General features: G+C 40.4%; 1 protein-coding gene across 2 annotated transcripts; it reads right to left on the bottom strand.

Annotated features, from left to right (window-relative positions):
• Positions 1-9,507: 9,507 nt before the first annotated feature.
• RSL24D1 (ribosomal L24 domain containing 1) lies at positions 9,508-16,275 on the bottom strand. 2 transcript variants are annotated; one of them, XM_017827560.1, is made up of 6 exons: positions 16,132-16,275; positions 14,356-14,469; positions 12,661-12,733; positions 11,856-11,919; positions 11,288-11,373; positions 9,508-9,926 (listed from the first exon to the last, which is right to left on the bottom strand). In XM_017827560.1, the coding sequence occupies exons 1-6, from the start codon at positions 16,210-16,212 to the stop codon at positions 9,853-9,855; spliced, it is 492 nt and encodes a 163-aa protein (XP_017683049.1). In that variant the 5' UTR covers positions 16,213-16,275; the 3' UTR covers positions 9,508-9,852. The 2 variants fall into 2 exon arrangements, with proteins under 2 accessions (XP_017683049.1, XP_017683050.1); XM_017827561.1 differs by lacking the exon at positions 16,132-16,275 and adding an exon at positions 15,868-15,975.
• Positions 16,276-17,308: the final 1,033 nt, after the last annotated feature.

Genomic DNA, 17,308 nt, shown 5'->3' with positions numbered 1-17,308 from the left:
ATGGTCACACCAAAGGAGGACAGTTCTGGATAGAAATCTCCTTCCCTGAGGAATACTTCACAAGATCAGCCTGGGGACTGCCAAAGCAAGATCTTCTGCCAGGCAGCTGAATCACAACACACTGAACACCTTCAGGTTCTGGCTCCTGCATCAAATTCTTACCTTCTAATAAATACAACATCGAGGGAAGAGGAGCAAAAAGCCATTTCTGTGACTGGATAGGGCTTTGAATGCAAAAGACTGGATGTTGAGACTCATTTCAAGTTTTTACCTTCCAAGAAAGGAAAGCTTTTCTAACTGGATTTTCTCCATCTGTGGGAGTGTGCCCTAAGTTACTGATTATCTGGGATGCCATCAGCAAGTTTGCAAGAAAGATACCTGCTTCTTTCAGGCTGCAACAGCTCAAGCAAATACAGTTTCTAAAAAAGAGGCCATATAAATCTGATCGCAGCCAAGGGCTATAACGTCCCTCATAATTTTCCAGTGTTTTCTGGTACCAATTAACTAGACCATCTTTCTTTTGTTTTAAAGAGAAAATGAGGCATTTTAAGAATTATCTATGATATACATGAAATAGTATAGCAACCCATATATTCTTTATTTGAATAGTGATGTTGCCTTTCTCTGAATTTTCAATATGCCAAAAATATTTTTGATCATCAACAACAAATTCAGCTTAACAACCTTCAGGGTTGCAGGCAGTAAAAGTGATTTTTGGACAGCAAGATGAAAACAAATGATGCTGTGATCAACCACGTGAAGAGTTGCCAGTTTTGATTTTGATTAACTCAAATTTCAGAATTAAAAATGGACTTACAATACTGGGACTCTCCTTTTAACTGGGACTCTCACCTTTTAACTACCCATTTTGCTTGTCTGCAGTCAGAATAAGACATCACTTCTTTCAGGGATTCATACTTGGCTCAGATACATGCTTCATACGCTTGAGGGCTAAGGAAGAAAGTTTTAAATTACATTTTAAAATACCAGATTACATTTCATGCTATAAATAATAAAATCTGCAACCTCGGAATCACAAAATATGTGTGCTATATCCTCAGTGAATAGCTTAGGAATATTTCATCTCCTTTGTTCTGTGTCTCTAGTGATAATAAATACAGAGATTTCAGTGCTAAATTTGGTTGCTTACTAGACTTATACTGCTCTGTTCAGATTTCCAAATTACATAAGCAGAGAGAGTCTCTGAAACGTGGCTTAAGGGAAGAATCATACAGCCACATAGTGTTTCTAGATTTAAGAACTACTACTATTACCAGTTATTTAACTTCAGTGGAAGAAGCAGAAATAAGTAAGATGTCCAACACCCTGGGCATCCACCTAAAACAACAGTCAGCTTCTTGTTTGTATGGAGGCTGCTTTATTCCCAGTCAGGTGTCTGGGGCCAGACCCACAGAGCCATTCACCAGGGAGGCTGACTTGTGCTATCCTGGTTTCTATCAGGCACACACACACACATTGGCAACACCATCTGACTCCAGAGCTACCAGAAAACTGTCGCGTGACTGAACCTGACCTGAGAGGCCTTAGTCAGTGACACAAACTTCTCAAAAAACAAGAGGTGGAAAGGATGAATGAAAGGAACACTTTGTTTCAGAGCTGGAAAAGTAAGATTGAAATGACATAAAAAACATCCTGTAGAATTCTAGCATAAAATTAATTGCTGCACTCATTTCAGTGCCTTACTATGCATGGAAAAGTTGGAAGAGAGGGAGTGTACTCCTTGTGATCAGGTAGACCATTTTAGAGAGGACTCAGAAAAAGCTGAGCAACTTGAATAAAATTACCAAGGGAAGCAGAGCCAGGAACAAAATTCAGGTCTGCTGACTTGTAACTGTCTACTCACCACTTAGCTACTGCATGTAATGTGTGGGAAGGGAAATGGCACACTGCATTTAGGATGTCAGAATGTACTTCTACAAAGGTAAATGATTCATAAAACTCCATACCAGTGAACACTTCCCTGCATCTATGATCAACTATGTTTAAACATTTAAGACAACAACACCACTCACTTCCAAGTTACAGCTCTCATGAATGAGGAACATTCAAAGTGATTTTCTTGGCTTGTTAAGAGCAGCAGATGCCCATCTGTTGAGATCTGTTTTGACAGAATTTATTTCCTTTGTGTCTTTTTTATGTGTTTATCTTTTTTATAACGCTGTCTGTCTCACTTCTCTTAAAAGCATAATCCTAACCATGATACATTCAGGTAGTCATGGACTTGTCTCTTCACTAAAGATCTAGAAAGAGAAAACACAGTGAATGACCTGGCAAATTTTAAATCAAAATAAATGTGCAGAGTGAAAGTTATTTTCTTTCTGCAAAGCGTGCAGGAAAAAGCTAGGGGTATGGGTTGAAAAGACAGTTAGTTACAAAAGAAATAAAGAACAAAGGGGAAACAGTGTAGACATACAGGGTACATCATCCATATCTGAATACTGCAGGAATGTGTCATCATTTCATCTCACAAACCAGACAAGCAGAATAGATGAAAGAAAGAGCAATAAAGATGTTCAGAGGCCTTCCTACAGAACAGGATAACATATTAGGACTCCTTGGTTTAGAAAAGAGGTAACTGAAGATCTATAACACTGTAAACACTGCAAAGAGGGTGATGAGAATTATTAATTCAGCTTCTTGTAATACCAGAACTTCACAAACCCCAACAGTATCAAACCTAAATCACAATTAAGTTCTTCCTCACAACAACCAATCAAACAGTATTCTTCACCATGTTACATTAGGGAAATGAAAGTATAGAGGGGTTCAAAAATAGATTAGATACAGTCATAAAGACTGGTTCATCAGCAGTTTCCAAAGAAATCTCTAAATTACTGACTCTTTGAGTTTAGGAAGATAAACCATTGAAAAGGGAATGTTTTGTTATACTTCTCTGAAAGGATCTGCTATACTGGCCATCCATAGTAGTACCAAGTCAGATGGACTTTAGATATGAACCAGCACAAAAATTCCTCTATTTTCAGTCTAGAGGCTTAGAAAGCTTCTAGAATTGGACTCAACATGATTGTCATGGGAACTGAAAAACTATAAACAGAATGAAGTAGATTTAAATGACTGCCAAAAAAACTACACAGTCTAGGAGTAGTTCAACAAAAGTGGGTATATCCTTAGAAAATAGGGAGAGTACCATTTAGATGTTTCTAATCTGACCAGGTTCATGTAGATCATTACATATGCTACAATAAGAAAGTAAATTGAGCTGCATGCAGGCCATGATGATCACCAGAAAAGCTTGCAATATTGTTACCTGATGGCACTGGTTTTCTTTTAAAAGAGGAAGAGGATAAATTTCTTATTAGAAGCCTACAGGCCTTTACCCTGCTAAACCTAAGAATGCTTCCTTAGATGTTTTTAAGTAGAATCTGAATGTGAATTCTGAATGTGAATTCTGAATGTCTGCTGTAGAAATCCTTCAAGATGATAGTGAAGGCAATTTTCAGAGAACCATCTCCCTCCTTTTTAAAACAGATGAATCTACAGCAGCCATGCAAAGTGAAGAATGCTTCCCATCACCTTTGTGTCACAGCTTTCTGACAGCACCAATGACAAAATCTGGCACACAATCTCATCCCAAGTCAACACCAGACATGGAAGTAGACACCCATGGAGGAAAAGAACAAGTTCTTTAAAAGCAGCATCACAGTGTACCCCAGATATCCTGGGAATAATCTATATGAGGCATCCCAAGCAGTAGCAAGGCCATGCCCTAAGGAAACCTGAATTAGAGCCTGCTTTGTGCATAGAACATTCTAAATTTATTCCTAGCTCAAGGATAAATACTGTTTCTTTCTAAATATCACACATGAATTAGGATCACATTATGATATCTGTATTTTCTATTTCAAAAGAAAGATTGTCCCCAGAGATTCCCATAAACTGGGTACAGCTAATCAAATTAACCTTGAATGACTCTCCATCTGTACCCAGCCCAATTAACCAAACAGAGAAGATAGCAGCAGCCCAGGGGACCAGCCTGGCTGGTTCTTTCTGTCTCCCAAACCCACCAACATTTGTTAGTTTGTTAGGTGCAGAAAAAGCTGTCTGCACAGCCCAGTCTGAACACTGCTGGGTTCAGGTCTGGTCAACTTTATTTATCAGGCTAAACCTGTATGGCTTGTCCCTGAGTTTTACATCAGGGAGTACAGGAACCCTGAATACACAGGGATTTGAAATGCAATCTGAACTTGCCCAGTGCTGGGAATGGCAGGCAATGGTCATATGAGAGAAAACCATTTGGTCCTTCCAGTTCTCACCCCAAGCATTTCTGCAGAGTCACTTTCTGCAGTGAGGTTGAATGAAAACATCTCCTTTGGCAAGAGCCTGCATAAACAGAGAGGCTGTAACCAATGCTCACTTCATCACAGGGGAGAATTTCTGGCAGCATTTTAATTGTCAAGTACTAAGAAATCTCTCAAATTCTCCAGTCAGGAATCTCTTCAGTCAAAGTTGATTACCAAAGCAATTCTCTTAATCAGCAAGTTTAGTGGAGAGTGAAGCCTTACAGAACACAGCTCAAATGCCTGTAAACAAGATTTTTTTTTCCAATTATGCAGAGACCTCTGCTTTGATTCCAAGTGATAGTTTGTGAATGCACAATATTGTCACCTTATAAATAACATATCTATTTCCACTCAGGAGTCTGTTCCCTGTACTGAAACAACGTCACTAATAAATTTGCACTGCTTGTAGAGCTAGAGATGATATCCCCCTTTACTCAGTCTATACCTTTATTGCCATGTATATGTGTGTAAAAAAATGTAGTCCAAGTACTTCTTAAAGGTGAAGCAACAGCTGTTTAAGAAACAAGAATGACTTCACCAAACTATTTATAATATGAAAAATCTTATTTGGGGGGAGGGGTGTCAGGGGGGAGACACACAAACAAACCCAAAACCAGCAAAGAATGTTTTCCAACTCAGCTACCTCCACAAATCCTTATTTCTCCCTCTGTTCTTACCCAGTCTCAAGTAATTCTGCTTGTTCAAAACACTGTGGCTATAATCAGGTCAAGTCGATTACAATAAGCAAACATCACCAAAGAGTAACTATTAGTGATACAACTAAAACAAAACAAATCTTAGGCATTTCTCTGCATATGGTCTTTTTAAACTGAGATCTAAAAATAGACAGACAGACAACAAGCAGGCTTAAACAATTTTATCAGTGGTTGATTTATTTCGGCCTTCTGCTCTCCCTGGTCACAATTCAGTGCAACCCATAAATAAGTTAGGCTGGTGAAGGAGATTGAATTTTTGAGGCCAGAACAGTAATTGAGGAATTGAACAGCCTGGAGGTTGAAATATCTTCTCCTGGGACATAAACCTTTGGACCTATTAGCAGCTGTCTATTGCTTTTCCAGCCATGGACACCTATGACCACGTCCACACATGGAACTGATTTATACTTTGTGTGGCACACAGACAGATCTCGTACGTGTGCTGGGCTCCACCATGCTGGGACTCTGCAGAGAAAGGATATCTCAGCAATATCTCTGACTAAAAAGCAGCTTCTCTCAAAACTGTATGAAGGCCCAATTTCCCGTGAAGAAAATCTGCACCAGTCCAGCATGGTTTAATTATACAGAAAGCTGTGTTTTTCACTTTTTCCACACTGTATCAGTACTCATAAAGGAAAGTCTGAAAGGGAAGACTGAGAGAAGGAATTCGCTTTTTTTTCTTAAAAACAAAACAAGCAAAAGCAAAACCCCGCCATCACCTACCTCTTCATTTTTTTGGTCATTCCCTCAGAATCAAACTTTGAGAAGAAAAGATGAGACTCCACAGAAAATCAAAGAAGCAATGGATGGCAAAATCAACCCAGGTCCAAAGGCAAAAAGGCAAAAAAAAAAAAGTATCTCCAGGCCTTGCTCTGTATGAAAACATGGAAAAGGGCAGGCCTGCAGAGGAGGCCTGAGCTCTCCATGAGGCGCAGAGGCTGTTTAGGGGCAGCTTTGAGGCTTTTACCTCAGGAACACAGCCTGCCTGCCAGGGGCTTGCTGGGACCTGCTCCTTCACCTCTGTGGACAGACCCACGTCTGAATCACAGGTCAAAGCACACAAACAGACAGTGCTTCCCCTTCCTCACTAACTCAGCATCCCACAAAACCTGCAGCAAATGATATCCCTAAGACGGAGTCACCCAGAGTGGGCCACAGACTTCCCAAGAGGGGCAGGAGTGGCTCCCCACACACCTCCCCTGAGCAGCCGGGTTTGGAACAGCCACAGTGACAATCACACACCAAAAAGAGAATGAAACTCGATGGCAGATCGAAATGGCACCGCTGGGGACTCGGGGCAGAGCTGGAACCCCTGCCCAGGGCCCTGTGGCACAAGGAAGTGAGGCTGGAATGGAGGCAGTAGCCAAAACGTGTTAACACGAGGTTCACCTCTTCCTCAAAGCAAAGCCTGCATTTAACTTGAAATCACTAAGGGATAGATTAAAAAAGGAAAAGAGGAAATACGAGTAAAAAAATCACTTTTTAAATCACTATTAAAATCCACATTTCCATCTTCTGCACAGTCTGTAAAGAAAAAACCAAACCAACTGAAAAAAATCCATACATCTGGTTTTGTTTTGTAAGAAAAGATGACAGCAGCTGAAACTAAAAAGCATTTCTTAAAAACTGTTTTTTAATATCACATTTGTTCTGATCAAGCCTATCATAGTTTGTTTTGAAGACAGGTTCCTGATGGCACAGAGTACAAACACAAAATGGCAACTTTGTTAGATCTGGTAAATGCCAAGGAAGATGGACTGTATAATGGAATTTAGCACTACCAGTTATTAATAAATAATTTTTCTGATTAAATATTCCCACATCATCATCATGATTTTTCTCTTAAGCCTGTACTCAGAGGTACCTTGTGCTCTGCTCCTACTAGATCTCAACACAGACAGGATCAGTGATTTGGATGCATGACACTAACCCAGGATCTCTTATGAATAAGCTGCTCATAAAATCCCATCTCTCCAACTTGCTGTTGGGGAAACAGATGTCAGGTCCTGCCTCTCCAAAGGACTGGGCACAACTCAGCTCCACACACAGGAGGCAGATGAGGGCTCCCCCTTTACCCATCACCAAACTCCTCCAGCAAGCCACTGTCTGACCAAGAGCTGTTCAAGGGGAAAGAGGAGTGTGTTCCCTTCCTGATATTTGGAAGTATTTCTCCATGACCACCAGAATACTGCCCAGTTGGACATTTTCCCTCAAAGTCTTGTAAACAAAATCCAAAATTTAAAGAAATTTTCTGTCAGCTTTGGCTTAGTTGAAAATTTTCATCTCAAGCAAGCAAAGAAAATAGATCTTCACCAAAATGTCTTTGAACAACAAGAGTTTCTATTAGAAATGTGGATGGGCAGCCACTCTCCTAAAAGAAATTAAAAACACTCCTCTGTAGCTCAACTGGCCCCCATGAAGGTCTCTGCATGCAGTGGGTTATGCAGAGATGTGCAGGAGGGAGGATCACCAGCCCCACGTTGTTCCTCAGCAGCAGCTCTTCCCCCCTCACCACGTGATGTCTCAGCAGCCTCCTGCTCCAGCTGACGCAGAAATCACTGCGAGAGAGAACAGGATACCAGAGCAATGAAATTAAATTTAAAAAAAATCACAAGGGCACCTTCTGAACAGGTGCTGTAAACGTGTTACTCGTGACAGATTTTTGAACTCAACTACCTCCTACACCCTCACAAGGTACACACAGCAGGCTACAAGTCTCTGCTTCTTGGAGAAACAGCACATCTGCAGAGGGACAACTCAGTATTAACTTTCAAAGCCCTTGCTTGCAGTTGTACTGTTACACTGACAGTAATGAGGCACAGGGATTAAGCAACTCAGACAACTGGCAGGATGTTTAGGATTTACAGCTGTAGTGTACTCCCCAAATGGCTCTTCTCAACTCCTGCACAATAACAGTAACTACTTCAGTTACAAACCTTCACAGGAAAGGGTTAACAATCCCACAGAGACACTCCTACAGAGCACAACAAACCAGTTAATTATTGCAGTCCGTTTAAAGATAGGTGGACAGAACAACTACAGATATTATGTAATATAAATTATCTAATGTTAAACTCATATGAAGTAAAAGATTGTACACAAATACATAACATCCAATGGGGTTCATCACCTTTCTCTGCTTTGCACAGATTTACATTACTCTTTTTGGAGAAAATTAAAACTTGGTACTCACTGAACATCCTATATTTAAACCTCAGTAAATAAGAAAAATAATATGTAATAAGATTTTCATATTAAGTATGCCACCTCAGGGATCATGGACATCATATACTATAGTAAAACAGGCCATGCAAAAAAACTCACGTTTCTTGATCTGAAATGTTAATTTGTGTAATCCCACATAAACATACTAATTAACATTCTGTGAAGATCTCCCTTCACTCTCCCCAAGCATCGTGGTGTACATACAGCACATACACACTGTATTTATATCATCTTAATGATTTCACCCCACTGACAGATGTTTTCTGGGCAACTTACCATATGCTTCTCAGATGTTATTTATATTACAGTTTACAGGGGAAGTACTAATACTGTACATCTAAAATGGTTATCAGCCATCACCTTAACAGCAAATGACAGAATTTGAATTTCATTAAAATAAGGAGTTAATCTTTATTACTAGAATTCTCACTAAAATACATCAACGTTTTCTAAATATCTAAACATAATACACAAACCAAGAGAGAAAAACTGAATGCAATGCCTGTTTATTTCACACACTCCCCACAGCCCCCTTACATATGTTCAAATATGACTCTCCTCTGAACTACACAACACATGTGGGTGGTAGGTACGAGGAGGTTTGCCAGTGCTTACTGTAGCACACACCCAAGTTTGCAGTGGAACGACAAATTACTGTTTTTCAGGATAACCAGCACTGACAAGAAAGCAAATGCTGTAAATGCCTTTGACAGTTTTCTTTGATCACACTGTTGCAGATAAACTGCTGACAGTTTAAAACAGCAACTATTCATCTCAGTGCTGCTGACATATTGAATAAACACCACCACAATATGCAAAATATTTATGATTTAACAGCATTTTTTCTATCAAAATGATCCTGAGTGTCAGGTAAAAACAGTCTGAAGTGCGATTTACTGAACATCTCAGTCAGCCTCATTACACATTAGATTTGAATTTCCTTAGGATGATGGCAGGTCCAACTCCAGATATCACCATTAGCATTTTCCAGACCTAGGTCCTGTATCAATGTTAGCTTTGCCAGGTGTCAACTGCAATGGAATCCTGGGGAAGGACTTAAAAAGGAGAAAAAACAAACACTATATGTATTCTTAACAAACAGAAAAATTTTCCCAAGGGCGAGAGTGAAAGTAAGTCTGGACTGCACTGGACTGATGAAAAATACTACATTATGCCCCACCTTGTAACCATTATCTGACTTTATCTGACTTTAGCACTATGAAAGAACAACAGACAAAGCAAAAAAAGTTCAGGGCCAGCATATTTTATTCCTTGAATTGTGAGGGAAAATTCACCTGGAAAAAGTGTAACTTTCCAAGGAGCACACAGTATCTCAAACAGTAACGCCTCACGCTCCATTGAGCATGAGCTTTGACAAGCTTTTCTCAAACTGCACGAATTTAAGAACTGCCCAAACCAGTATCCAACTTACTATTTTTTATAAACCAAAAAATAATCCAAATGGTAAATGACCACTATTCATTAAAATGTCTTTTTCTTCAACTGTAAGCACAGTTCTGAATGATGTCAGGTGAGGCAGTAGGGAACTGTTAACTGCTGAACAGATATAAATAGAAAATGAAAGCACTTTAAGAGTCTTCTTCCATAGGCACCTCCTCTTGTAGTTTCTGCACCATTTTGTCCTCCAGTTGTTTTGGTTTGCCTTCAAAGAAACAAAAAAATTAAATTAAAGACGTTTCTCTAAACCCAAAGAACTGCTTTTATCTGAACAATAAATGTGTTTATTCTTGGTGAAACAGTCTAAATACATTACTTAAAGAGTTAGTTAGGAGTAAAACCATCATGCTCAAAGGTATGTATTGCTACCCTCTATCACCATTTAAAACTACTGAATTATTTTAGCAGTAAAACTGATGCTGTTTATAAGCAAAAATCTAAAATGCAGTCAAACATATTTTCATCTAGCATGACAAACTGATACAGCTGACAATGCCTGGCAGAACCTGGCAAAGCACTATAAAAATGCATTAATTCTAACAGATCAATGGCCTTCTCACATTAGTTTTTACATAAAGATTTAAGTCCTTCTGAATGCTGTGTTGGATGGCAAGAGTGTTAACTCTCAATAATACCAACACAAGGAAAAGAAAGGCAAATAAAAATTCAAGATTTACATTTGATTCTGCTCCCTGTCCAGTTACAATTGCAGAATACTGAAAAGCAGCTGGTGTTTGACCAACAGATGTACTACATACTACTGTGCACCATTCATTTCACATAAGCAAAGACAAAGAAATAAACACTTGGGTTTAGTCTTTTAGTCAGATCTTTTTTCTTTCCTCAAAAAAAATGGGACAGATTAAAACAAAGTTTAAATGTATCCTGACAAGATCTTGTCTTATATACATATATATATATATATATATATGCAACCTTAGACTACAGATACTGCAAACTGGAAGAAAAACACAGAAGAAACTTCTAGTTAATATCTAATAATGGAGAAACAAAATCACTGGTAAGTTTTTATAAAACAAGAACTAATGGAAATACTTTTAACTTTTCTCCATTACTCCGTTAACTGTTAATTTGAAAGTAAATAATTTTTTTAAAATCTTAATTTACTCAAGAGACAGCATTTTCATGTAAGTTTCATTAAGTTCACACGGTGAACTACAAAGAAACCCTACTCTATTAACTGACATATTCAAACAGCAAAGCTGAACCTCTCTATTTTATATCAATCAGTGGTAGAGTCTGTTGAGTCCACACAATCAGTTCAAAGGGAAGCCTTAGATAAATGCATTGGTTAACAAACATGCAGTTCTTGGAGCACCAGGTATTGGGTGCAGATTAAAACACTCAAGGGTGAATGCAGTACTAGATAAATAAAAAGGAATGTTTGACTCAGAACAAAGCTACTGCTTTCAGTTAGTGGCAAGAGCTATTCTCCATAACCAGTAAACAAATTAATTGTAAGACAAATGCAGAGGATTACTCATCTGTACAATTGGGCATTTATCCTAAAACTGTGTATGGAAACCAGGTAAAGCAAGTTCTTACCTGCATGGGGAGCACGAAGGAGGTGAATATTCTGTTTGACTTCTTTGATGTCTTCTGCCTTCTGCAACTCTTTGCTCTTCTTTAATCTGGGGAAGGGGAAGTTTAGATTCAATTAATTTAAAAGAGGAGATGAGATGTACACTTTCATTTTAATGCATGACATCTTTTGCTAAAGGAAGGCATAGGCTGTGAATAACTATTACTATGAGGAAATACAGGTTAAAAGTATTTGAAACCCTATTCAAGCAAATACTGGATACAAAACTAGGAAAAAAACCAGCACTGTATCAACTCTAATCAGAAATTTGTTTAAATGTAAGACTCTGAATTATATACAAGGAAATTTAACTATTATCATTGAGTGTCTAAAAGTTGCATTTGCTTTGACAGCCAATAATGCAGAGTAGAGCCCACTCAAACTATTTTACCCCATCAATTGTAAAATAAATATACACATCACTGTGTATATAAAAAGCAAATAACCACTTAAAACATTTGATCATCCTGTTTGTGGAAAGGATGCCTAATACAGACATGTGAGAGCTCCCACCATACAAATACTTCTCACCTGTTCATAATAAACCTGGCTTGGCGTTTTTGCTTTATTTCCTCCACTCTCTTCATTGCATCAACTGAAATAAATCAGAAATTGTTTTAAATCTGCTTACATACCTGCAGATGAAAATACATGCTATTTTTACAGAGCAACTCTACCAGCACTCCATAACATCTATGTACCAGAGGCAAGTCTTACACTATACAGAGAAAGTTATTCCTTCTTCAAAGAGCAGGATAAGGGAATATTCTGTGTAACAACTACGATGAATTGTATTTTACAACTTATTTATGCTTCCACTTTTCTCCCTACACATAATTCTCACAGTTAACCATCACTAGGGAAGATTCAGTTGCAACTGAGCTTCTTCACTACTTGAAATCAGATGCAAGTTACCACTTTCTCCTTTGTGGCATTCATTCATGATACAAGCAGTTCTTCCCTTTCACAGCAATTGATTCCATGAAAGAAACTGAAGTGGAATGAGCAGGAACAAAGAAACAACTGCAACAGTGTAAAAGGCTTACACTGGGAGCCTCTTAAAAGCTGGAGAACCACTAAGGGGTTTTGAAGATAATAATTCAAAATAAAGGAATGCTGGTTCTCATTTTCTAACCACTTTCTGAAAAGAATAAACATCAAGTGAAACTCCACACCTGTTCACAACTCAAACCTCCTCCACACATAAGAATTTGGTCATGATTCCAGTAATTTCAAACACAATCACAACAAAGTATGAATACTCTAAGAAGTCTCCTGAAAATACATTCATGTCGAGTAAAAAATTATTCTTTTGTTTTTTTCTAAAATGACTCACCAGTCTTGTTCCACAACTCTCTCTGGTATTTCACTGGTTCATTTCTACGTTTTTCAAACTCAAATGAATTATCCTGTATTAAGAAAAAGTAAATATAGATCATATATAGAGGCATATTTAGACCAACACATTCTTACTATAGCACTCATTACTTACATAACTTCCTATTTTATGTGATTTTTGCCCCTCCTTTCAGAACCTCAGTTCCCAGACTTTAAAAGCCTTTAGAGATAACTACACTAGAAGGAAATCAAGTGAAGAGTTTGACCTCAAAGTGTCAGTCAGGAGCCACAGTGATTTGTCTGAAGAGAACTATTTACTGAAACGTCTCCCTCAGCTATTTTCTATTTAGCAAGACAAGGAGACAGAGAAAACCTATGTGGAGCAGGAAATACAGAACAGATTAGACAGGTGGAAGGCAAAATTGAAAACCTGCAGAGTTGAAATATTTTAATGCAGGTCAAATAAGTTCTACTCAACAGCTTGCAATTTCAAAAAGGTTAAAAAAAAAACCCAACCACTATTTCATCTTAATATTGAAACAATATAAATTAATTTGAAATATGTCAATTGGTGACATTGTGGTGTTTGGAGCAGCTGCCATCCCCTAATGCCCCCACCATGAGTTGAAGACGGAAAAACAGTTTCCTAATTATTTTGTTAGGCATACTTTGCTTTAGACCAGTTTTATCTGAGGACTTTTCCCTGCCCAAAGGTTGTTTTTTGTTGAGGTAAAGCAGAGTTACCTGTCACCTTCTTAGAAACTACGTTATTTCCCATCATCACAAGCCTATTTAGACACTATGCAAAGCTGGCTCATTATGCATGTCAAAATTGGGGCATATTGTCACTTATTTAGACATATATAAAGAAATTTTAAATCAAGTTCTTTTCAGAAAGGTAATTCAAGTTAGCCAAAAACAACTTGAAAGCAAGAAACACAGTTACCAAAGCTGCTAATTAATCTTGGCTCTTCAGAGTCACATTAAAAAATAAAATCACATTCTTCCCCTTGGAAGATCCACAGAAGGCAGTAAATCACTGTGCCAAAATGCTTACTAAATTGTTAATATTCTGTCAAAAACCAGGTAATTAAATCACAGTAATTCTTAAATTATTTAAGGACTGTCCCACCAAATGTGACTGTTTAATATTTTTACCACCAAAGCAACTCTGTTTGGAACTGCTTTTAAGATCTCATGCTGTTTTTGAAACAGTCCTACCTATCAAATTTTCCTATACATTGTATGCTTTTAAAGACACTTCAAAAGGTAACTATTTTAGGGGCCTACACTGAGAGACTTCCTGGGGTACCTGTTGACCCAGATTATCTGACTGTGCAGAAATAAAACTATCAAATGGATAGGTACAGAGAGTAGAAGATTTGTAGATGGAAAGAAATGCCTTGGACTAGGAGTTACTAGGACCACCAACACGGACACCTGATATACTGGCCTCCACCATGAAGCTGAAATGGGAAGATCCAAGCTACAGTCAAGCTAAATGAATAGCTCAGTCTCAAAAAACTCTCACATTCTCATCCACAATCCCTCTTTTCTCCCCTTCTTCCATCCCTCCAGCTCATCTAATTAAATGGTAATGTACTAAGCCACCTAACCTAGCCTATTTGCAATGGGAAGAGGCTACATTTCTGCCATTTCATAGTGTCAGTGTAAAGTGTGAACCAATTCTTACCACTGTCAATTCTTTGCCAGCTGCTTTTCGGAATGCTTTGGTCCATCTCATCTTTCTGGGATTTCGCTTCCTTTTAAAGTTTCTGTGGCATTTTGATTTGCAGAATCTAAATATCTTAGAGAAGGGAAGTGAAAAAAAAAAATCTTAGTTAAATCATGTTATTAGTGCCCCATTGCAAACATGGTAACAAACACTGAGCTTGCTCTAACAATACTACTCATGGGAAATTATATTCCTCTTTCAAATATCAGTATTCTTATAGCAAATATTGCTATTAACAAAAATAATTTCAAGCACTATTATTGTTTTTTCATCATGAAGTCATTTTCACAGCTGCCAGGGATATGTACAAATACTTACAATTAAACTGATTATAAATAAAATATGCCTGAGCTGTGAGAATTATCATCTGCAAAAATAACCATAAAACCAAACCTGTAGCATGAATAAACAATTTTATATAGCTGCCAGCACTTTTTAGATACAGCACCATTCTGACAATAAAAATCATCACACCTCTCATACTGAATGCAACAGACACACACACAAAAAATTCTATTTTCTGGAATGCAGCTTTAAGCCTCAAAGGAGTTCTAAGCACATTAGTTAAGTCCTGGAGTGAATTCATTGAAAGCCGTTAAAGAATATGTTAAAATGTTTTAACTGGACTTTTTCTTCTTTCTCTATTTTTCCACACATTCTACAGAATGCCAGATTCTTTACTTAAGAGTACTTAAAACTACATTTGTTACTTGCGAATTTTTGAAAACCCTATTTTCCTAAACCATATTCTCCTTCCCACCTAACAGTCACTTCTAAAGAAAATTAACAGAAAATAAGAAACCCCTAGTTAAGGTGATCACCTTCAAAGAACTTTTTTTTTTTTTTTTTTTACACTCTTCTACCAAGTTTTTTCACCTCAGCTCAGCGAAACAGAACGGCAGGTTTGTCCCTTTCACAGATTATCTGTTCACAACTAACCTGCCACTGTGGTATCTTTTTTAAACACACACCTCGTGGCCCTTTTCAGTAAACGGAGCTGTGTCAGTGCACACCGAGCTCCGAGCTCCCCAGAGCCGTGACTCATCCGAGCAGCGCAGCCCGGCCGGGATGTGTTCGGACGCCCGAGCACAGGGAGGAAGCTGTTTGCGCAAGCTTCACTTCACACTGGGGTCTCCAACGCCCCGCAGGAACGACGGCGAGTTCCGGCAAAGGCTGGAAGACTATACACAGCGTTTTATGTACGGAATTGTCACCGCAGTGCAAAGCCCAGAGCGCTATGCACGGCCTGTTGTGACAGCCTCAGCTGGGTGAGTCACATCAGATCCCCGAGTTACGACTTTCAGCACTTTTAGCAGAGCACCACGAGGAACACAGACCATCGGCCTCCCTCTGCAACTTCGGCTGCTCAGAGCTGTGCAACCTGCTCCTACCTGAACCTACACTTCCCTAAAATCAGACTATTAAAGGATGAGGATTGTATATGGCTCTGCGAGCCGTCTAATTTCTTACTAAGAACCGAAAACAAATATCATTCATCCCCCACTCTTCCCGACGCCCAAAGCGCTGCATCGCTCCGGGTCGAGGCTGCCGCCCCGCCGACACCCCCGGGCGGTGTGTGCGGGCCCGGCAGCGCCTCACGAACGCGGCCCGGCCCGTGCGGGGGCTGCGGCCCAGGGAGAAGGCCCCGGGACCCGGCCGTGACCGCCCGCGCGGGGGGACGGCGAACACGCGAGCCCCCCGCCTGCCGGGGGAGCGGGCCCGGCCCCGCCGTACCTTGCAGTCGTTGCGCACGAACATGACGCCGTGGCCCGGGTAGATCGGGCCCGAGCAGAAGTAGCACTTCTCGATCCGCATGGCGGCAGCTCGGCCCGGCCCCGCCGCCGCGGAAGGGCCGCTCAGGTGACCGGAGGCGGCGGGGCCGGGCCCCGCAGCGCCACCGCCCCCTGCCGGCCCCGCCGGGCAGCGCGGCCGCTGCGCTCCCACAGGGAGGAACGGGCCCCGCGGGGGCGGTGGGAGCCCAGGGCCTGAGGGGAAGTGATCGCTGCTGGGCCTCCTTGGTCAGTCACAGAATCACTGGATATTCTGAGCTGGAAGGGACCCACAAGGATCATTGAGTTCAACTCTTAGCCCTGCATGGGACAACCCCAGGAGTCACACCGTGTGCCTGAGAGCGTTGTCCAAACACTCCTTGAACTCTTCCACGCTTGGTGCTGTGACCGCTGCCCTGGGGAGCCTGTTCCAGTGCCCAACAACCCTCTGGATAAAGAGCCTTTTTCTAATATATAACCTAAACCTCCCCTGACACAATTCGGGCCATTCCCTGGGGTCCTGTCACTGGCCACCACAGAGAAGAGATCAGTGTCTGCCCCTCCTCTTCCCCTCGTGAGGAACTTGTATCTGCAATGTACCTCAGTCCCCTCTTCTCCAGGCTGAACAGACCCAGTGACCTCAGACACTCCTTGTATGACCTCCCCTCACCATCCTCATTGCCCTTCTCTGGACACTCTCTAATAGCTTTATATCTTTCTTATATTGTGGAGCCCAAAACTGCCCCAATATTCCAGGTGAGGCCACCCCAGTGCAGAGCAGAGCAGAACAATCCCCTCGCTCGCCTGGCTGGCGATGCTGTGCCTGATGCCCCTCCAGGACACGGTTGGCCCTCCTGGCTGCCAGGGCACTGCTGACTCATACCCAACTTGCCATCGACCAGGCCCCAAACACTGTAAGAAAGCTCCAGTGGCTGGAGCCACAACTTCTAAACCATTACGCAAACTGGGGGAAAGGGTGAGAAGAGCATCTATAAAAGGAGTAATATGCCAAAACCCACACATGCACTATATTCACTCACCAGATGCAGACATCAGCCACATGGATGCTCACTGCAATCCATTACGTCAAGAGTGTGGTCCATCCTTTGGTTTGACCAGAGGGAATACTGTGAGACACTCAG

Source organism: Lepidothrix coronata, unplaced genomic scaffold, assembly GCF_001604755.1.
Source record: "Lepidothrix coronata isolate B3197 unplaced genomic scaffold, Lepidothrix_coronata-1.0 Scaffold140, whole genome shotgun sequence".
Classification (NCBI taxonomy): domain Eukaryota; kingdom Metazoa; phylum Chordata; class Aves; order Passeriformes; family Pipridae; genus Lepidothrix; species Lepidothrix coronata.
The sequence above is the reverse complement of the archived record's forward strand: the minus strand, read 5'-3'. Positions and strand labels throughout refer to the sequence as shown.